General features: G+C 44.2%; 1 protein-coding gene across 2 annotated transcripts in view; it reads right to left on the reverse strand.

Annotated features, from left to right (window-relative positions):
* LRIG1 (leucine rich repeats and immunoglobulin like domains 1) overlaps positions 1–23094 on the reverse strand; it is a 52796-nt gene that overhangs the window by 26572 nt on the left and 3130 nt on the right. For both annotated transcript variants that reach the window (XM_031555615.1, XM_031555614.1), the window contains exons 2-4: positions 21573–21647; positions 3156–3293; positions 2014–2157 (exon numbers count right to left, since the gene is read on the reverse strand). In XM_031555615.1, the coding sequence (XP_031411475.1) occupies positions 2014–2157; positions 3156–3293; positions 21573–21647 (357 nt within the window). The remainder of the gene's footprint in view (positions 1–2013; positions 2158–3155; positions 3294–21572; positions 21648–23094) is intronic.

Raw genomic sequence — 23094 nt, forward strand, 5'->3', positions numbered from 1 at the left:
CCTGGGACAGACTTTCACTATGGAGAAATAACAGAGACAGGGCTGCAATTCCTCTTCAACCCTCTTTTCTCTGAATATCTTTTAAGCCATTTATCCTTTTCACCAATTTTCACACCATTTGAGCAAACACAATGAAACATCAGCATTTTCTTCCTTACAATCCAGGGTTTTGCAGGACTTTTTAACGGCCCCGTAAAAACGTGCTCCGAAACAAATGGGTGCTGTATGAAGCCCAAGTGGAAGTTTTATGGCAAAGTTAGAAAAGAAAGCTCTCAGTTCCCCTAAAAAAAAATCCCTTTTTTTTTTTTTTCCTGTTAGAAGAAATTAATAAAGACTGGAACAACTTGTTTCCAATAATAAGGCAGTCTTAGTATTCTGCCTATACAAAAATCTTCAACTTGCTTCATTAAACTTCTTTTTCTCCATTGAGTGAGGAGAAGACTCTAACTCTTGGGAACACTTTCTTTATCTCCAGAATAATGATACGAACATCGCCACAGCACTCTTCACCAACCCATGTGGAATAGCACTGTGGACTGCCAGACATGCCAGCTGAAATTCTAGTACCATAACAAGTAAAGAACTTCACTGACACAATGCATTGAAGACAAAGCTTCTCAAATGAAACACCTTTTTGAACTTGAAAGATTGATCCAAGCGGGGCTTCCCTATTTGGTGTTTGTCTTGAACAAAACAATGAAGGTTACAACATCAGAAATTATTTTGGAAAAATGAGGAAAATGGGAACTTAAAGCATATTTTTTAACTGCATTAAAATAACAACGCTGAATTTGCACTGAAGTAGAGAGTAATTAAAGTCAAGTGACGAGGAAGTTTTCAGTCGTGATGACTGCTGCCTGACTATACTTCCTAGACTATTACTGAACTATGCTTGGCCAGAAAAAGAACTGTACGCAACAGATTCTACAACACTTTCAGTCTGTATAAATTGCTATTCATTCCTGTTTATCTATAGAATAAACAGCCAGCTGTGAGACTGTCTTAAGAGTCTAAGAAAACCAATCACTCTGAATTTCGGCGAAAACACAAACTGAGTTGACCTTTGGTTTATTACACTTTTGCACACAGTACAAACACAGCGTATTGCAAGCTCTCTGCTAACGGACAGCAACTTCCAACTGAGAGGCAACAGACTCTTAAGATGCGGCTGTGCTACACAATCCCAAACTGACAGTGAATCCTACACATATGCAAGCACAAATGCACATCCATTCGTTAGGCACATCCTAAAGATCTGGCTCTCAGTCAAAAGGTTGCCGTGTAGAGGTGTGAGTTCCAACAGCCTTTGTGAAGTTTTTGTTAATAGGCAGAAGCTGAACTTTCACCTATCAAATGTCATGGAAAACCTGCACAAGGCCTCAAGCTGGGACCATTCCTCCAGCAGAAAAAGCAAATGGGAAAAGTTCACCCATTAGAGCTGCTATTCACCATAAAGCATATTTATAGCTGCAGATGTCCATGTGTCTCCAATGCAGCTCCTGCCATGCAGACTGCAGGCAGGACAATAACGATGTGTGTGTTAACTCATCTAGAGTGTTATTTTCTCTGCCCAAATACCACCGCACAGTTTAACAACCTTCCGTCATTGCTTTTTTATTGCCACATAAAGATACCTGTGTGGTCTTGAAAACCTAACGTGGTGGCTGAGATCTATCACTCGCAACAAACACGTCTTCCAAACCTCACAGGCACCAGCAGTTTTCAAGGGAACGGATTTGTTTTATGCTATCACTGCACAAGATGCTGCTGCTCGCTGCAACATCCATCCCTTCTCACTTGATCAAAAGAATGGCCTGAGAAGTCAGGAGTTAGAGGAAAAAAAGGACTCTCTCCCAACATTTTACTAGGTGCTGGCAGAGGACTACTGAGAGTACGTTCTAAGTTTTACAGACAGCAAGTGAGGAAGGGTGAGATTTGGTGCACTTTTCCCCAGGGACATTTTGTCTCCATAATGAAGGGCCGAGCTTAATTAAAGCACGCATTTCTACTCACAGTTGTGTCAGCCTGGGCAGCCTGAATGCCTTGACAGGAAGCTGAGTGATCCTGTTTTTACTCAGACGAAGTGTTAGCAGGGACCGTGACAGACTATCAAAAGCACCAGGCTCCAGGGTGCTGATTCTGTTGCTCCCCAGGTAGCTGCAATAAATCACAGCAGAAAAATGAACAGTTCTGTTAGAAATCTCCTTTTATCAGCATTTAGTTGCTCTCCAGACAGGCTGGTGGAATTACAGAGGTGGTTTGGATTTCTGGCTGCGCAAGAAACACAGTGCCTTTCCCAGAGCTATACAACAAAGGTGGAGATGTGCCGTGCAATCTCCAAGACATCCTCTATACCCTCCTACTTCAGAAAGTTTGGAGCAGAAGACAGAAACTAGAAAATATTGCATTACAAGATGACTCCATCCATTCCCCGTCTCTTAAGCTTCTTCCCTCAGCATCTGCCCCAGGGCTCTTTCTTTCTTGGACCTCCTCTTGGCCACAGAGGCTGTTCCTACAGGTTAAAAGAGCTCTATCTTCTATCTTCTTACAACCAGGGCAGAAACGTCTGTGCAAACTTTAATGCAGACAGATCTGTATGCAGCTTTTCGAAAGTACCTAAAGCTGCTTTTTAGAACAGGGAAAAAGCTCTGTAGGGAGAGCATTAATCTGCTTCACCCCCTGCTTACATCAAATAACTAAGGAGAGATTTCTGTTCTTAACATTCAATAGCCACTTTAACTGTAATGACAAAATAATCCTTCTTCCCTCCACTCTTCCAGATACAAATGGGCTGACGTGGGAAGCAGCAGGACACTAGGGAAGATACTGCTCTGCTCAGTGGCTCTGGCTTCTAGGTCTTCAGCAGAAAGACACCCACACCTGATGGATACGCTGTAACTTTCCTTTGCTGCGAGACCCCTATGCAACACAATTAGTATTCTGTGTTTTTTACAGGTATATCAGAAAACAAAACCAAAAAGCCCAGTAAATAACATCAGCGGGAACAATCCAATTCTCTTTCACACTTAAAAAACTTACAAATAACCCCATGCTTTCTGTGTCATTCCTTTCCCTTCTTTTAAAAGAAGAGGTTTGAGGCCCTTTTCTGTGCTGTGGTAACTCAACAAAAGCCGTTCCCAACAAGAGAAACTCACAGCTCCTTTATGTGAAGTCCCTGTGGAAAGCAGCCGTTTCGGATTTCCGTGATGTCATTGAAACTCAGGTCCAATGTTTCCAGGGCAACGTAGGGCTTCAGTTGACTTGCTTCAATGCTGCGTATCCTGTTGTGATGCCTGAAATGGTCAGGAGGAGAAATGGAGACAATTTAGTTCTCTTGGATAAATAAGAATATCTGGAGCTGCAGCAGGCCGGTAGGTTGGCCACTGAGCTCATACACAGCAGTTGGAAGCACATCTTCAATGCCTATTACAGGAGAAATCCACACCAGAGATAACTTCCCTAACCCCCATGTTGTTCCTACAATTAAAAAGAGCAGGGAACATACGTTTGGAATAACTTTCTCTGTTACTGCCAGTACTTCACACAAAGAATGAGTTTTTCAGAGCTGTCTGCAGAGGAAACACATAAAGAATCTCAGGAAAAGTTATGAAATACTGCTTCCCTAATTCTTAAGGACCCTTCTGAAAACACTCAGCACTGAACTAAACACTGTACGAAGGCTTGTTCTTGCAAACATTTCCTCATCTTTCACTACCTTTGACCCAGTGCACCATCAGGGTGACTGCAGCACCTCGTGCTCAGCCCAGGCACTGACTATGGAAGCAGACCCTGTAACAGCCACCTGCGTTTGCTGCCTCATCAGCAGCACTGATTGAATGACTTCATTTAATGCTTTTCCTTAGAGAAAGTACTGCAAGCTGTCCTTGGGATTTCCACAGCCACCAAACAGTTCAATACCTCTAGACTTCATCTGGACTCAACAAGGCCTAGCAAAAAAATCCCCTCTCCTTTCCTCTGGTTCCTTTCCGGTCTGAATCAGTGAAGAGAACAGTAACCAATTAAAAAAAAATACATGCTGCATTAGTCAGAAGAAGCAGAGCGCATGCCTGATGTGAATTTAGACCAGTCACTGATATTCCTGGCAAGGCTGAGAGCGAGGCACTCCAAACAGAGATGCTCCCCAGACACTTGAGAACTTGCTGAATAATAAGAGATAGCAGAGTGGGTTCTGACAAGTACCATGGCTTGATCAGGCTGCCTCCCTGCTGCACAGCCAGCAGAGAAAGCCGCCAGTGAAAGCACTCCTGAATGCAAACCGGGATGGCTCAGCTTTCCTGGCCAAGCATCAGCTGCCCAAAATCCACCCCTGCCTTGTGAACCTGGCAGAGCCTTCGATGCACTGGGGAGCCGCTCTCCTCCCGCCTCAGCCCTGCTCAGGCTGTCCCATGTGCTAACACAAGCCCCTTTGCTAAGAGAAGGAAATACCCACAGCACATGGCAATGGATTCACTCCCCAGAAACTCACAGAAACGCTGCTTTGATTAAAAGGTTGAAATGCCCCTTAGTTAATGCAGTGCAGGCTGCAAAGTCGTTAAGGACAAATTTTACACGGCTACAGCGATGCTCTGCTAATATGGTGCAAAAAGGCCCCAGGAAAATCAAAGAGAAGTCATAACTTATGTCCCCAAATGGTTAGTGCATGGGTTACGGGCACACCAGCTGTAGAAAAGGCAATGATGTGGCTACTATCCAAATGACTGTATTCCTTTACAGCGAGGAAGGAGGACTGAATTTTCACATCCGTAGCACATAGTGGAACAGAGCTCCAGTGAATTTGTTAGTAGTATGATTAAAATACAGGAAAACTCACTAGATCCACATTTTTGTGACCTCCATAAGCCAAACACGTGGGTAAGGCAGATTTCCATCAGGACTAGTTTATGTTGCAAGGCCTCAATAAGCAACATGGGCAAGTTCAAAAATTTCAATCTTTTTTCCTACCCAAAATAAGAAGTGCAATAAATAAGCACGTGTGACCTGGTTCAGGGAAGTACCTCAGAGCAGACCTAAGTGAAAGCAAACCCCAAGCATGCTCTCTGGAGTTCTGCTGAAGCAGCGGCTGCGAGTTCAACTCTGATCTCATCTGGGCTGTGATGGCTGAGTTGAATCTGGCTGTAAATTAACAGGAAATGAAGGCTTGTACAAATGAACATGAAGAATCTATAAATTACCTGACAATTCCAGCACAGGGCAGCTAAGTCTGTAAGGGAGTGAGAGCACTGAGTGAGTTTGGACATGAAATGCTCTTCAGAAGCCAATGTTATTTTTTTGGAGTATTAATATTTCTATGCTTTAGTTACTCAACATATATCCAGTCTGCCTGCCAGAGCTCTCAGCCCTTCCCAAAGGACAGAGTCAGGAAGGCAGAAAAGAACTGTATTCGTTGAGCCATGTTTGCAGTTTCCAGGTGCCTTCTGTCCATTTGCATCTTGCTTTTCTCATGCTACAGCTGGCAGATGAGATGGATGCATTATTTCAGGCAGGAATAAACCAGCCTTCGTTCTCTGCCTCTCTCCATCTCCTTCAAACATGGGCTGGCTCCAAACAGAATGCTCAGCTCCAAGCAGCATCCCAGCCAGCCCAGCTGGGGAATGTCAGACAGTTTGCTGCAAAGGACTGCACTCTCTTCAAACAAAACCAGCCCCACTGACTTTTCCTATACAAAGGATGTGATACGAATGCAACATCAGCCAAACCTTGTACTAGCTTGATTACATTTTTTGTTCTTTCAGGAAGAGCTAAAAGGTGATTTAACCCTTCTTGTTACTACTTGGTTTCCTTCAGTTTGTCTTCCTTGTTTCCAATCCCACCATGAGGGTATTTTATAGAAAAAAAGATAAGTAACAAAGCTATGATTGCCTCTCTCCGACTGGAAAAGGGCTAGGTCTGTACCGACTAGCTCCTTAGTTTACACTTCCATGGCTTCAAAGGTAGCAGATCAGATTTTAGTACCAACTGCTGAACCAGGCTTTAAAGCAGAAATTACTACTGCTTCCACAACCAATTTGCCTCCAGGTGTCTTTTCCTCTCCCCACTCCCCTTCTTCTTAGGTATCACAGCCTGGAAACAAATTTCCCTGCTTCTCTTTAGCCAGCATTAGCTTCAGAGTATAAGATGACAAGGCTTCAAAGAGAGATTGAGCAATGAGAGCCAGGAGTAGGAGCCAAGGCTCTTAGTTTCTATTCGAAGCTCTGGCACCGACTCATCTGCCTTGGACAAGTTACTTAACCCCTCTCTGCCACTGGGTTATCCATCTGTACAGGAATGCACTGGCAGACTAAGATGCTGCAAGCTGCCCTGACTGAGAAAGGATCTGGAGTAAAAGTAGCTCAAATGAAAAATAAATGCTAGGGACTGAGGAACCCATCTGGGTTTGCTCACGGATGAGGACAGCTCCAATAATAGTTGTATTCCACCCTCGCTCCTGGAGACATCCCACTTGCAGCTGAAGCAGCTGTCAGCGCTGTATGAAGGTAACCCGAAGTCAGTGCTGGATGGCTTTAGCACTGTATGCAGCGCTAGTTCCAGCTGCAAACAGAAAAGTGAGTGCAGGGGGCACCAACCCCCCAAGCAGCACCACTTACCCTGCCAGCACCCCAAGATGCTGCAGCCCCGCACAGCTCTCCAATAGAGCCCTGGGGATTACAGATTTGGATTCACCTCAGCCAGCCATTCGCTGAACTGAGCCCACGTGGAGCACATCAGGAAGCAAACGATTGCTCTGCGCTTCTCCAGGCTGCTCCGAGGTACAGAAACAAGCAGAGTGGTCCAGCGCAGTAAAGCATGTTTGGGTTTGCTCTGGGTCGGGAGGGAGCCAAAGGGGGTGGCAGGAAAACAACAGGTGGCACGAAGTCAAAAGCTCACAGCGCTTCCAGGAATCCCAGCATGTATTTTAGAGGTAAAGTTACACTTTAATCCCAGTGGGTTTCCAAGTTCGGAGCTTCTTTGTGAATATTTATTTGATAAACAGGCTGTGAAACATTTTTCACTCTCTCTAATAGGAGAAGAATTTGCCTTCCTCCTTACAGCAACCCCTTCCCTTGGAGTACACTGATCAGTTTAACTTAAACTGTGGCTTCTACTCCTGTGAGATCGATGCAGAGAGCAGTGCAAACACGTTCCTCTGTTGTCAGAGCCACGCTGCCCATTAGAAAGCTGACAGCAGAAAATCAAAGCAAGCAGCCCCTCAGATGGGAATGTGTGAGCAGCTCTGCTCCGACCGATTTAAATACAGCAGCACAAAACCTCCTGCTTTATACTAAGCTTGACTTACGGCACAAATGCGGGTGTGAAGTGACACAGGGAGCAGGCACATGCTCAGCCTCTGTGCAGTGTCAGCTTACAGAGCTGGCGGGGCTCGCTGAAAGAAAGAAAGTCTTAATACAGTAAACCTATTAAAACTGACACCTGTTACAGGCATCAAAAACCAAGCTTCAAAAGAGGCTCCGCACCTCGGGTAGGGTTCTATTAATGTCTGAGCACATTTTCAAAGTCAGCATATGAGAAAGATCACAAGACTGAAAACATGAGGTTGAGAAGCCCAGGGTTTGGTTAATACTTCCATACGGGGAAAGTATTAAACAACAAACCAGTGGCGGAGCCAGAAAGATACAGGTGTGCTACTGCAGGACATGCCAGGCTCAGTGTCAGACAGGGCATGGCCAGAAGGGAGATCAAAGCCACAGTAAGACAAGATGGGTCACACATGCCATAACTAACTCAGGCCTGGAGTTACCTGCCCTCCTGCTCACACTGATACTTGTGGAAATGATAAAGATTTAAGGCATGGGTCTCTTAACACCTTAAATTATCTGCCATCTGGTTTTACCCCATCACTCATTACATGCAGAAAAACTAAAAGGCATAGCACCATAGTAGAAGGCAATGCCTGAGCAACCCCTATGACAGAAAGAGGATGAGGAGGATTTGATAAACTGGAAGACACATCTGGATTTATGGCAACAGCAGAGATGTTTGCTTATTCCTGGACCATCATTACAATCCATAATTGAATACCTGCCCAAGTGACTCTTACGATGGAAGCAAGGATAAGAGGGGAATGTTATTGTGGCCCCTGGACACCAGCTTTGACTCAATTTTTATACTTTACCAATGCAATCGCATAATCCTAACATTTTACTCCTAGAAAACATTGTGCTTTTTGGAAGTCTTTTATTCCATGAAAGTTCCTCTGCTGTACCAGAACTTGTGAAATATCTACCTTGCTACAGTGAGACCATCCACGCAACAGAGCATAGAAGGAACACACAGGTGACAAGCTAGAAGTCTGTGCATGAGGCCTTCCCCTGCACGTCTGAACTGCCCAAAGCATGTCAGCCTTCAGGCTTCTCAACTGCTCTGAGAAGGCTGTCTGACATTGCACTGTCATCTCAGCCTTGCCAGCATCATCTGCAAGGCTCAAGATTTAGTACCATTACAAGAATGTACATTTCTATACAGCCTAACACATGCTCTATTTGCTTAAGGGAGCAGCCCCACTTTCTTTTCAAAGTAGAACTGCATGGGTTATCCTTTGGGCAGGAAGCAAAGATGCCTGCAGCAGCCCCCACTTTTCTCAGATGCTCTGAATCACTCCTTTCCTGAGGAATCCTGGCAGGGACCCAGGCTGCCACAGAACCAGCTCTGTTTGTTCAGGTGCTGGCTGCCTGCACAAGAGCAGAACAGCAGCAGGCCAAGCAGCCACAAAGAAAGGGGAAAAACAGCACAACTTTTACAGGTATCCCGACCTTCCCTTAAAGGCTCATATGCTCTGTCTGGATGTCAGGATCTTCCATCTCCCTACTTCTCCTTCAGAATGAGGCCTTTATAAGGCACAGCAATGCTCTCAGCCTGTGTTGGTGCTTTAGGATGGACAAGCACCAAGAAAAGCACCCATGGCTATACAAGGGTCCAGACACACACGGACATTAAAACCAGTGCTTCGACTTGCATCCTTTAATGAAATGGTAAGCCTGCATCTCTCCTGCAGGTCATGGGTGCTCAGAATCAGCAGGCTGGGAGATGGGATTTGCTTATTCAGCCCCTCGTATTCAGGAGCAGCAGCCGACTGCAATCTAGTAACATTACAAAGGCCTGGGTTATGAACTCCTTATTCCCACAAGCAAACTGTTACTCACGCTAATAGTTTCACTGCAGTCAACAGAAGTATTCATGTGAGACTAGCACGACTCCAAGGGCTAACTTCTCATTCCATTAAAGGTTACTTTGTGGCTGCCCACAGCAGCAAGCTCATCTGCCTCTCATCCTGACAGACTGGTGCAGGTCAAGTACAGGCTCAGAGCATCCTCAGGACCTGGGTACCCAAATGCAAGCAGGTTTTCTTCCCCCAGGTACATTCTCATGGCTCATGAGGCAGCCACATGGGTTAGGTCTGGAGAGAGGCTAAGCATGCTGTCTGAAAGCTGAACCTGGAACGTTCATTAAGGGCTCCTCTTGGGTTCAGCACTGTCCACATGAAGCAAAACCTTTCTTCTAACGTAACCAAAAAGCCATGTTCAGAACAACGCATTCTCTCAGGATGTTTTTGAACTGGCAATGTTTATGTAAACTTTCTGACTTGTTAGAGAACTGTATGCTGTGTGTCAGACCCACTGAGGTAAGTGATGTAATTTTAAAGAAACTTTCTTCCTCCTTGATCTACACGGATTCTCACAAGACTTTGACTTGCCACCATATGATTTTGGATAGTTTTTGCAATGCGCAACTTCCTAAGCTTTCAGCACTCAAACCATTAGTAGAGTAAAATGTGTAGGACAGGCAGGACCTGAAGTCAGTCATCTTTAAAACAGGGGCTGCCTTATCTACTCATCAGATTACACAACCGGTTATGATATCAAAGCAAATTAAGATTTCTAAAGACAAGACAATCCCTGTTATGGGCACAGTCCCCCATCAGCAAATACGGTGGTTCCAAAAGCACTGGAATCTTTCCACTCTCTTCTGGTTATACTTGATGCAGAGCGAAGATAATACTGCAGAGAAGCTTTTTAAATGTTGCATTCACAAAGAGAACAGATCCCTTAAAAAAGCTGAGTAAAGCATCTTTCATTGCCTGTCACAACCCCTCTGTAAGGAGCTTTCTTGACCTTTTATGAACTCAATACCACAGCACAACCTTTCCTCTCTGAGCATACCTTCTCCTCAGAACACTTTGGCATTGATCTTCAGAGCTACTGCGTGACTGACACATCCATCTTTAAGGATGATGCACCCTCTAAGATTGGCGCAGGGGACCCTCAGTAGGGGCTGCTCAGCATACACTGCATCTTGGCCTGTTCTCTAGCATAACGGAGGGCAAACATCTCTGAACCACTGGGCATTATCAAGGCTGGTTTGGAAACAAGCAGTTTGTGAAAACTCACAGCTGTGCTAGTCTGTAAACCTCCAGCTCTCACTGCACTCTACTGCTCATCACTCTGTCTTCTCGTATCCCCTGACCTCTGGCTGAAGGAAGCACTGAGAAAGGCTGCAAAGGAGAGGAGAGGCTCTGCTGAGTGCAGAATTCTGCTAAGAAGGAACAGAATTGTCCTGTGGGAATAGAAGGAAGAGAGTCATATAAGGCAGTCCTCCAAACAGACTGCCAGAATACACATGGCTCTGCACTGCCTATCTGGATGGGGTCATGGGCACAGCACAGCCTCTTTGAAGGGGCTCAATCAGCATCTGAAAGGGGTCATTCAGTTGCAGTTGCTAGAAGATGAGAGAGGTCAGTGTTTTTATGCTATACACCTTATGTCTTTGGTATGCTTTTGTCTCTTGCTCCAATAGTTGCTTTTCCTCGTGCATTTTTACCTCAAGGGCTTTTTTCTTGCTGCTGATATCTACCAGCCAAATTCAATTTTCTATCAGAAATTGAATGCATGAGAAAGCCTGGCATCACCTCACCTATATGCTGCTCTGTTGAGGTCCTGCTCTCCACCAGCCCACACTTATACAGCACCCAGCAGAAGGGCTGCTGCCTCACCCCACATCCTCAATGCTGCCCTCAAAGATGAAGGGGATTTGTGACAAGAAGAGGCAGAATCACAACAAGGTGCCAATGTAACTCACCCAGAGCTGCGGACAGGGTGGCTACCCTGCCCCACTCCCAGGCAGACAGCATCCTCTTTTCATTGTCACTGCAAGCAAGTTTTGTGCTTCTAATTAACATGGTTAGAGTTTTCATGTGAAAGTCAATAGGGTCCAGGATCACAAGGCATGCAGGCACTTTTATCCTTAAATCCTGATGCTGATTTTAGTTTCTCTTTGTGTAATACATGATCAAAGCAAAGAAGATCCACCACAGCCTAGAGAGTGCATGTGTTTTGTGGGTGGCTTTGTTTTGCTTTTGTCTCTCCACAGGAGCGAGGAGGGGAAAATACACAAGTGGAAAAGCAATTTAAGCGCAAACCAAATGTAATGATTCTGCCCGTGGTGCTGGGACATTAATCCAAATGTAATTACAAGCAGACTCCCTGATAGCACACACTGTGTGTGCCTGAGCATTGCCAGAATATGCCACTGGCTTTTCCCATCTCTGATAGGAGCACAGTTCTAAAACCTTGACACTGAAGCAGGTAAATGAAGGACAATATACTTGAGTATCTACTCCTCAGACCATGAAACTCTCCAAGTCTAATGGTACTTGCAGCAGACCCTGAGAGAAGGCAGCAGGTAAAGAAACAAGTGTTTTTGATTGGACAAGCGAGCTCCTGTTAGCACTTGGGAGATACAGATAGGCTGGCTGGTTAGTCTGTTTCAACATGACACATGCTCGTGCTCTGTTGAAAGGGCTTATCTCTCTTGTCAGCAAGGTCACCAGAGCACGGATAGCCTTTGGGCAGGCTGCACTGGGGAGCTGCACTCAGCTGAGACTCTTCAGCCTACAAGAATGAATAGTTCCTACGTGGAAAAGCAATGGTCAAGTTCATAACAAAAACAGCTCTTCTTAAAGAGTTTAGGCACCTTGTTAATAATAAAGCATGTCCAGAATGGCTTCAAGAAACTGCAGAACAAGGTCTCAAGATGCAGGGAACAGAAGATTTAATCTCTGAAGCACGACTGCCATTGCACTAACCCAGGCTGATGTTCACTATCTGATGTTCACTACAGCTTGAACACTGTCTGTTCAAGCTTCCCCAGAGCAGACGCTGTAAAATCACTGGTCAAAGTCAAAAGCATTTGCCACCTCTTACTAAGTTCTTCAAACCTCTTTAATTGGACCGTTTAGTTCTTCAGTTTCTCACATTTTGAAAAGGAAGAAGGTTGTCCCAAAAACAAAATCTGTGGGCAAAGCACTTCAGTAAGGCCTCTGTAGTCTGTTTTTTTCCACGGCTCCTAAATCTTAGAGGAAGTCTTGACCCTTCTCCCTGGTTGTTGATACCTATCAGCCCTCCTCCCTCCTTCCCATTTAGCAATTGCCTTCATGGAGCATGACCAGCAGTACAGACAGGATGGAAGAAGATGGTATTTTCAATCTAACAACAATAAGCCACTTAGAGAGTCCTTCTGTTGCCATCAACTCATCTCTTTTTCTCCATTTGCTTTTTCTATTTTCCCTAATGTGCAATTGAATGTTAAATGGTTTGAGACAGGCAGAACATGTACTCACCCAACCACTTACTTCTGATCAATATTCACAGGGAATTCCTATTACCAAGTGAGAATCATGCACACTTGGAAGGGAAAAGGGCTTCCTAGGAAACCATTTCATCTAAAGGTACGACCGATCATTTCCCCATTTACCTTAATCTCTTTGCCTACCCTCACAGCACAGCTCTTTTTTCAACACCAAGATCATAACTTCTAACAAGATCACTGTTGTTCATCTCTGCAATTATTTGGGAATTTAAATATAGGTTTAAAACACCATAAAACCCAACATGTAATCAGCTTTTATTCAGCTAAAAGTTAGCTTTCTAGAGATTCTTTGCTAATCTTTTCCAATCTACACATGGCAAGTCTACATTTCAGTGAATGCTGTTTGCTCAAGCGTTTCTTTACTCTGAATTACGCACTATTCCTAATGGTGCCAGTGGAAGCAATGATGGAAGTGCTAAGCATCAAACAGAGCAGAAGGTAAATGCCAAAACTGATGCTTTTACTCACTGAGCTTTGAACCACATTCATTTTTAACACCTTTGCTGACATAGTTTTAGCCTTGTTATACGCAAAGGAACTAAAAGACATTGCCTGTTCTCAAGCCTTCCAGGACACTTGAAGGTAAACAAAACAGATTTTGAAAGCATTTATGGCACCACACTTCAATAAAATAACAACAACAAAACACAGCTTGACCCCTCCTCTTACTCCTCACTAGGCATCTATTTGTGGCAACTTCTGGGAAGGGGGTGGTATGCCAGGGAGGAGATCATGCTCTGAACAAGCATCACTGATCTGAGAACCACGTCCAATGACCAGACACATAAAGAGTGATACAGAGGACAAACTGGGAAAGGTAGAAACCACGAAAACTGTAACACACTGATATTTTCCTGACACTGTGCAATTTTGTCAAAAAGCCGCATCAGTTTCAAACTTTTGGGGAAAAAAGAAATGGACAAAGGAATCTACATGAATAAATAATTTTATCTGCTTTTATTGCACGTGCAACTTTGCTTTTACTCATCCCTGAACCAACAACTTGCAGTTTCCAGCATTTCTTTTCAGGCAGAAAAGATCAACATGCTAAAAAACTCTTATCTCAGCAAGTTATTTATGACTGAAATCTGTTCAGCCTGTGAAGACTAACAAAGGAACTGCCTCTGGAGGCATGTGCTTTATTTACCATATGCCGTTAAATGAGACAGCCTATCTACCACAGATATTAATAGTAGCAAGTTTGGGCTATTCTAAGGTTCAAATATGAGGCTATTTTTCATAGTGACCTTAACAAAAGATCACGGTCACAAATAACCTTAATAACTAATCTAAGCTTGATTTGCAGAGGGACAGAAGTTGGAAACCACCTTAAGCATTGTGCATGGCACACACCTGCCCTCAGACAACGCCACAAGATGCTTTGTGCTCATTAGTTCCATCAGCTCTAGGGCAATGCCCACTCTTTGGCCAGCAGGAAGCAAGACCACCCAATCTTACTTGGACTTAGGTTGTCATGAATACACGGAACACCACACACGCACACAAGAAAGATATTGGTCCAGTATTTCAACTCTTAATCTCACGTTCTGTTCCAACAGATAGCTTGCGTCTTCTCCTTTCTCCAGAAGGAGCACTCAGCTAGCACAGCCAGCTATCAGCACACAGACATCAGAGCAGACCTAGACAAGCTCACAGCAATTCCCTCTCTGCAGGAGAAGTTGCCATGGCTGCACATAAAGAGTTATGCTCACTAATAAAGATATACTAAAGTAGCCTCAAGGGGTGACTGGTATTCCAAGAACTGCCACCAGCTTTCACTATCTTTTCCCTCTGGCTACTTTTTACATTGCTCAGCATGTGCCCAGATTGCTTTCTGACACTCTTTTGTTGAGTCTGAGGATCAAGTACTTAATTTCTACACCTTTTCTAGAAGAAATGATTACTCACTTCCCTGAGATAATGTTGGAGCCTTTGCTGATTCCGTACGTTCACACTGCATCTGAAAGCTCGAGGAGAACATGCAAACGATTTAGAACACTTCCAACAGCCCAAACGAGAAGTTAAAACTCTCCTGGTGCACGTGAGCACATGATTAATGAGAATTTCCTCCATTGGGAAAGATTCTTGCAGTCTTTGGCCTCAAAAACAAGCAGACTTTACACACGAGAGCCTTGCCACGAACTCTGAGCAAAGCAAACCTAAGAGGTGAGTATGAGAATATCTTATGCCTGCACGTTGCTTGCATACTGAACATCCTGGCTGTCAGCATTCTTTCTAGTCACTTTTCCACATCAATATATTCATGTTCTAAAATAGAAGCTGAGCAGCACAGCCTGTAGCACAGACAAAATCCTCAGGAAGAATCTTCCTCCAACCTATGAGAAGAATTGCCTAAATAAACACTGGAGAACTGGTCCCTGTAGACACAAGTGTGAACCGAAGCAAGCACGACAGATGGTAAATCTGCTCATGCTGATGGATCTACATCTGCATGCACCTCTTTGCCTCTCTCACTAGGGAAAGCCCTCTTTGTGCAAGTCCCATGAATGAGGACAGGTAGTTGGCTTGCTGAGCTGCCAGAGAAGTCCTGCACACAGGCAGAGCCCAACGACTTCAACAGATCCCTCACACGGCTGCAGCCGAGTCACCTACATCTTGTGCTTAGGAGTACAAAACTATTTGCTGTGACAAAGATGAAATTAAGAGTATTCTCCTCATTTCTAATATTTTTTTTCACTCCAGCAAAGATGACTTGCACACTAGTTCTCCCAGGGATCGAGGCAGTTGTTTCATTTGTGCAGCCACTAGTACAGCAGGATCGCAGGCCACCACAGCCCTCTAAGGCTTCAAACCTACTGGTGTGTTCACTTAGTCCCAGTTTCCTTAAGATTGAACCTGCCAACTTTCAACATCACTTACACAGAGGCTTACACTCTGACCTAGTCAGGAACATGCAAGTGAACTCACATTTCATGTATAGACCAGCTCAGCTCAGACTTGAGCTGTATTCTGTAAACAGTTCTACTGTGGCAATTTCATGTTGTTTTTTTTTCTCTATGGGTCCCAGAGCAGCTACCACACAGTCAAGAATTAAAGCAAAGCAGCAGTTCTGATACTCAATCTATCCCCCCCATCTTAATTTGTAAATCAAAGAACTAGAGTTGCACATCAACACCTCAGCTCCTGGTCAAAAGCTTGTGGAAATGAGGGCACACTGGCTACATAATTTTTGGCTCTGATCAACAGTTGAAGCTAACAGAGCAGGACATGTTTGTCCCGGATAAAAGCACAACTGCGCTTCAAAAAATCTCATGGACCACACAGATCTTTACAAAGAGGCTTTGCAAATCTCACTGGATAACAGAAGAGAAGCAGTGGAAATTAGCACTGAAGTAACAGTTACTTCCCAAAGCATTCTCCTAAGAAAGCACACGGCAACATTTTCAGAAGATCAACTGCATGATCCCAGTTCTGTCACGTTAGTGATCTCCAGCCAGCTAATCGGGTACAAAGGTCTGACAAGACGGAATAAAAGTTAAAGCTAAAGTTAGACATACAAGACTCATGTTAGCCATCTATTTTAACCAGGAGTACGGTGGAATTCTCAACACTGCAGAGGAGAAAAGAAAAATCTTAACAACTATGCAATTCAAATGGAAACATTGCTCCTGATGCAGAATTACTGGCTGCAGTCTTTGACCCCTCTCCACCCTGACACCCAGATGGAACACAATGCAGAGCCCTCCTTCACTGCCTTACTGCTCCAGTGGGCATCTGAACTCATCATCGTCCTTTCAGAGAGACCTTGCACATTCCCTTTCACTCCCAATCCTCAGTTCTCCATGTAGTTAGTTTACAAATTTCACATGATATATTTTGCCTATGGCACAGTAGATCACCTACTCTTCTCCTATTAGCCCTCTCTGTTTAATTACAGTTTAATGTGAATTGATCTTTACATTAATGAGCCTGTAAAGAAGATTGATTTTCTTCAAGGGACTTTTATGCTCAGTTTGGCAGCAGAGTGGTCCTATTGATTTCCCTTTCCCCAGTAAACACGCACAGAGTGCAGCATCCTCTGTGAATCAGCTAATCCTATTTCACGCTCTTTTGCTTCAAAAAATCCTTGTTCTGACTTCCTTGTTATCTGTGCTTATTCACAGCAAGATCATGGGGCCAATGCGTCTCAAGCAGCACTGGCTGTTGCTAATATACAGCAGACTGCCGTGGGTCACTATCCCTTTTGTTCCTAAGTGGTTGGGGGCTTAAAAGACTTACAGTGAAAGAAACGAAAGTTATTTTTAAGTGTTTAATCTGTTAACTTCCTTAATTCCTAACCAGCTAAGGATATGGCCTCAAGTGCTCTGCTTACCACGCTTGCTCTGGAGGTCTGGTTAGCAGGCTCTCCACAGAGCTCCACAGCTGCAGAGTCCACATCACTGGCTGCCAACTGAATCAGGCTTGCCACCTTGGGACCACAGCAGAGGATGAGGATCCTCCTACCACCCTGTGCAGCCATCCCCAAAGCTCTCCAGGACACATTCACGCTCAGCCAGTTAGAGGTAGGTAGGTGAAGCAGGAGCTGAAGTGCAGCCAGACACCACAACTGACTTTGCATCTCTACAGGTGTTTGGAGAATACCTACAGTAGCAGATCTACGCAGAGCTCATTGCAGCTCTGCTCCTCCTCTCGTCTTCCATGCCAGTAAGGCTAAGTGACTCTCCACTCAAGTTGGTCAGGAAGTTGGATATATGCAGACTCAGTTTGGCTGCAAAGAAATGGTTACTTCCAACCTCCCTTTCCCTACCAAACCATATCACAGGTCAAGAAAAGAGTCTTCTGAAGAGCCTACAGAGTTAACACACTTGAGTTGCAGCAGAACACTGGGAAGGGAAATCCTCAGCCAAAAGCATGTCAGTGAAAACATCCTGCCATCAACTCCCAAACGTCCAAGTCTAGGAACTGTAGCTAAATTACAAACACTGTGGGAATTTCAGGCAAGATTCTCCCCTCAGCTACTCCGATGTAATTTCGGAATGAATCCAGATTCACAGTCTCTCCCCCTCCCAGCTGAATTTCCTGGCTTTTGTTTGCACTAGCAGATGTTTGCATTTAATGTCTGTCTTTATTTGGTAACCCATCCATAGATTATTTTCCCCTTCTGTTCTATTAAAAGCCTTATCAAGTCCCTTATGTTTGCTCTCGTTCAGATGAACAACTTTGGCACTATTTTCAACGTGCAAGGCAAACTGGCTCTTCAAGGAATAATTAAACTGAATCAAACTTCATGGCAGTAAATTAAGGCATACCATGTTTGATACATATGTTTCTCTTGCATCCATCTGCAGTCTGAAATATCCAAAGATCTGCAATAAGCTTTGAGAATGTTCTTTCCAACCGATTCCCACATGTTTGCTTATATATCAGTTCTTGGTACACGTGCACATAAGGTCAAGTAAACGTGGGGTGATGGAGACAGATACGGGAAGCCCCACGGCAAGGAGCAAGAAGTGATCAAGCTCATTGAAACAACCATTATAGTAAACTTCAGTTTGGCAATATGGCATTTTCCTTTCTCCCAGCATCAAAAGGATAGAAACTCTCTCCTTCAATTTAGGAAGAGCTGGAAATGAAGGAACCCATTCACCAGGACTGTTTTGAGCGACAAATACACAACCATTGCTTTTATGATACATTCACAGCCCTTTGGAAATACTTAACCACATGCAATACACAAAACCTACTTCAGAGGTTTGTGAGGTAAACACACTTCACACATTTATAAACACTGAAAAAAAAAGGAAATCTATTTATTTTTCTTTAGCAGTAAGAATACACTGTAACACTATATACTTAAACATAAACCAATTTCTCAGTACACAGCCTTCATTATGAGTCTTCGCCCTGAGTTTGGTTTGGCAACCTCCCCAGTTATTACTTCACTGATTGAGGGCTAGAAGAAACCAGTATGATGGCACAATCCGATTGCTTACATCACACAAAGCCAAAGAACTTCACCCAACAATTTACCTACCAAGTCCATTAACCTGGAGTTGAACTAAAGGACCACCTTTTAGGAAGATTTCCAATTGATTGACTTCCAGTGATGGAAAAAGCCTCACTTCCTCAGCAAATCATTCCGATGCGAATCAGTCAGCAACATCGATTAAAGCAGGTACTTTAAAACCTCTTTCAGATTATTTTTACTTTTGATAAAAATTAAAAGGAAATGCAGGGGTAAAAAAATGTAGCAAAGAAGCTAAACAAAGAGATCCTTCTTGCAGAGGTATGACAGCAGCATTACAAATGCCACTATCACAGTTATTTATGTGTAGCAGCTGAGGAAAGCAATACAGATTTCTGGAAAGTGATACTAAGCAGGTCTGTTTAGAATATCGCCCTTTTATCATTTGGCTTTGTACCTTCCCCTTCCTTCTGTACCACTCTGAAATTTCAGAGGAGCTGTAAATCTACTGCCTTCCACCACTCATTATTACTCCTTTCCAAACCACTTATTTCATTTCAGAAATAAAAAGCCAAAGCTCTAGCAATTTGGTTCTTTGCCAAAGGCTAAATTAATAGCAAAAATAACAACAGGGGCTTGTGAAGCTCAGATCATTTATAGACTTCACGAGAAAGAAAAGCTGATTTGGGGGGCCTAAAACTGTATTCTGGATGGCAAACCATATGCAAGCTTTCCATCCATAAATCAGATTTCTGAAGTTTTTTGAATCCCAGTGCATGAGCTGTTACACAGTGTGTTACGTGGCAGTCTGGTGAGCTCAGTTCAAGTGGCAGGCAGATGGCCTCTCATGTCAGGAGATCGTGCCTCAAACAAGAGATCCTGCTTGGAGGAATTACCACACAGCACTGCAGTCAGCAGTGCCCAGATCACGGATCTGGGCTTCACATGTGGGCATGCAAGCAGGGAGAGACTGTGGCAGGAGGAGAAATCAAACAAGTTGGTTTCACACCAGCTGCATGTGACATATTTGACAGGTCTGATAACTACTGAGACATAAGCCACTCCTCCACTCAGGAGGTGGAGTGGTTACTTGCCCATTTAAATGAAAGACACTCGCTAGATTCAGTGCTGACGATAGCATAGGAGTGCTTCAGCTCTTTGTAAGCTCTGCAGGAACACACTATACCCAAGAACCAGATCAAAGGCATCACATCTCAAATAAAGCTAAGCCCACTTCATGCTAGGAGGGAGATATGGATGCTACTTTTAAGCTCAGGCCCTTAAACTGAATTAAGACAGTGAGGGAGTTCTTTTGCTTTGCATATTTTAACACTGCCTAATGGAAGAGCAGGAACGGTGCCAATTCATTTCATTCAATTCTGTTCTTGATTTAAGTAATAGGAATGTACTTTTAGACAACTGATGAAGGTTGTCTCGGAGTAATTCAGAGCCTTTCAGGTGTGAGAAGATCAGTCACCCACCCAGTGCTATGGACACTGGCACTTTCCATTACAAGAAGATACAAAGCCACTGCAGATAAGGGATGGGACACCTGCCTGAAGCTATATGCTGTAAGACTATGCACAATGGAATCCATCACTTGAAATGCTCAGGCACTTCACTGGATTCCATATTAGCTATAATCACTTCCCCTTCCCAGGAACTTGGGAGTTATCACACATACCTCAGCAAAATTCCTTCTCAGTGCGCATTATAAGCAGACACATGCAAAAAAAAAGATACTGAGAAGTCTGATAACATAATGTTTTTATTCCCTTCAGCAGTGTCCCCAATCCTAGGTCTACGGTGGCAGAGGCACAAGGGTACTCAAGGTGTCTTCTGTAGGCACCTAAACTACTAAAGTTAGCAATTTCAAAGCTTCTGTAGATCTAGCCCTACAATCACCAATCACTTTCTCTCAAAAAAAAAATTTAAAATAAAGTTGAAAGTGGCAATAAAAATGGGTCTGGAATGAGTTTCCTGAAAGATTAAAATGTGAATACTCTCTGGCTTTAAGAGAAAATAAGAAATAACCAGAACAATGCCAGGGAAAAAAACAATAAGGTAGAAGTATATACTCCTTTAATAGCAAAGTATGAAACAACGGTCGAAAGCCAAATGCAGACAATAAAACAAAAAACACAGCCTCCTCCCTTCCCCCCTCTTACTCAATATGCAACTAACCCGTGGAATTTACTGACATAAGTTATCACTGACCACAAGGTTTCAATGGTTTGGCAAGGGATGAAATGTTAACGGAAAAAAAATAAGGACAATCACATAAAAACAAAAAGACAAAAAAGAGAATCTGCATCTTCCAACAACAGGAATGCAACAGTAACAACGACAGATTTCAGTGTGACTTTCTGCCAGGGGCATCTTATTCTGCAATTATTGATGGCTGCCCATCATGGCATTCCTGCAGGCTGCATGGAAGCACTGCCCACTGTACTTACCACAACCCAGACTTCTGTGTGAACTGCATCTATAACCATTCTTCACAGGGCTTCTGCTGACATACAGGCCAAAAGGTGGTACTTCAAATCTGTTAAAAACTGCTAAGTCCTGGGCAGGTCTGTTCCAGTCACACTGGCACAAAAATGACTTTTAGGACTCTGGAGACACTTATACAGACTTGGCTGTGCTGACAGATGGACAAAGTGGTTGCCTACTTTGGATCATTCCATAAAATTAAGTATCAGAGAAATTATCTGCTCATGGGCTTGCAGATTTCTAATTGGTCTGCAAGCATTATCTTCTTTATGCCTTGTGCATACAAGCTGCATTAAAACAGCACATTTAATCACACACAATCTAGCCCGAATCTCAACTACAGAAGATATTTCTTAATTAAAGAATCAACAAGACTGATAATGAAATCTGAAGAGCTAGCAGAAGCGGGTGTGACACGCATGAAACTCAGCAGTTATATCCACCCCACAAATTGCAGCAGAAAGTCAAAAGTAAGGAGGCAGCAGCAACTCACAGGTGGAGGGCACGGATGTTGGAAGCAGCAGGTCCCAGGGAGGGAATGGCAGTCAGTTCATTGTTGTTCAGTTGCCTGCAACAAGAAATGAACCATTTAGCAAGGAGGCATGCATCAGATGGGCACAGCACTTTGTATGAGTGTGTTCTCTCCCAGAAGCACCAGCATTTTGACAGAAGGGCTTTCTCTGACCGTCCCACCTTTTCATCCCAACTGCTTAATAAATGAGAGCTGCCACAACTGCTCCAACAATACCTTCTTTATCCAAGGCAGATTTGCAGCCCCTGCTCATCACACCAGGCCATGGAGATGCCATGGCAGCCCTCAGGCTGCATCGGGCCTAGCTCTGGAAATCCCACAGGGCAGCCTCACAGAGCTGGCCATGAGCACACAAAAAAACTGCTCTGGGCACAAAAATGGCACTGAAACAGGTGACCTGCTCCAGCAGCCCCCAGCAGCCCTGAGGGGCTAATGACAATCGCAGACAGGCCTCACGCCTGGAAAGGCCGTTACAGAAATGTCCCCCTCAATGGCCTAATGTTTGAAGTGTTTTTCTGACTGAAAACAGATCCTGGCCATGTGACCGGCTCTTCCTTGGTTTAAAGAGCCCTTGTTTGTACGGTGAATTAGTCAATTAATTACTGTAACAGTCGCTTGTCTGGCTGCTTGAAAATTACCTAACTTCTTAGCCATCTTGCTGCCCACCCCCCCACACACAGAAGCCATTAAAGCTGAACCCCCGCCAGGCCAAGCCCCATGCCCCCCTGCCACACAAATCAGCAAAGCCTCACTGCTGTGCCTCTGCCCTCTGAGCAGCACCCCCTTCTCCTCCATGGGGGATCTCAAAAGCACCCTGATCCTCTCAGGCCTTGCCCCCCAGGCACTCCTCCCCAGGAAATCCTGAAAATCACATCCAGATGCATCCAACTGCAAAGCAGGAGCAGGGATGCACAGTAGAGCTGAGGGGTGCCAAACCCCGAGCGTGAGCTGGGGCAATCTTAAATTCTGCTCCTTTTGGCACTTCAAAAATATTTTTGGCAGGTGGGAGAGGGCAGCGATGCCTCCATTGCAGAACTTCCTCCTGACTCCTCTGAGAGCAGGCACCGTATTTGATTTCATGAGGAGTTCCAGGCACTGCTGGGATAAAAGCTTTTCTCAGCTGCAGCTCTGCCTCTGACATTATACCCATACCTTAAAATGTAAGGGAAGAAAGCCAGAGGCATTGCAATTCAGCAAGGAGCTCTACTTTGCAACTAAAAGCTCATTGTTCTGGTATTATAGCAAAGTCTCCAGCTTTCAACAGTGCAAAGCAAGCTGGAAAGAGCATTGAAATGCATGTATTTGTGACACATTTACATTAACATCCAGCTGAGCATCTTTTTGAAAGCCACAGAAGGGGAAAGAGAATTGGGCCCACCGTCCCCTAGTGCTGGTTAAGCAGATCTAATACTAACCAGCATCTAGCAAGCATCCAAACCCTCCTCTGACATAAACGTCATCTTCATCTATCACTGCCCTGTCA

Source organism: Meleagris gallopavo, chromosome 14 (genome assembly GCF_000146605.3).
Source record: "Meleagris gallopavo isolate NT-WF06-2002-E0010 breed Aviagen turkey brand Nicholas breeding stock chromosome 14, Turkey_5.1, whole genome shotgun sequence".
Classification (NCBI taxonomy): domain Eukaryota; kingdom Metazoa; phylum Chordata; class Aves; order Galliformes; family Phasianidae; genus Meleagris; species Meleagris gallopavo.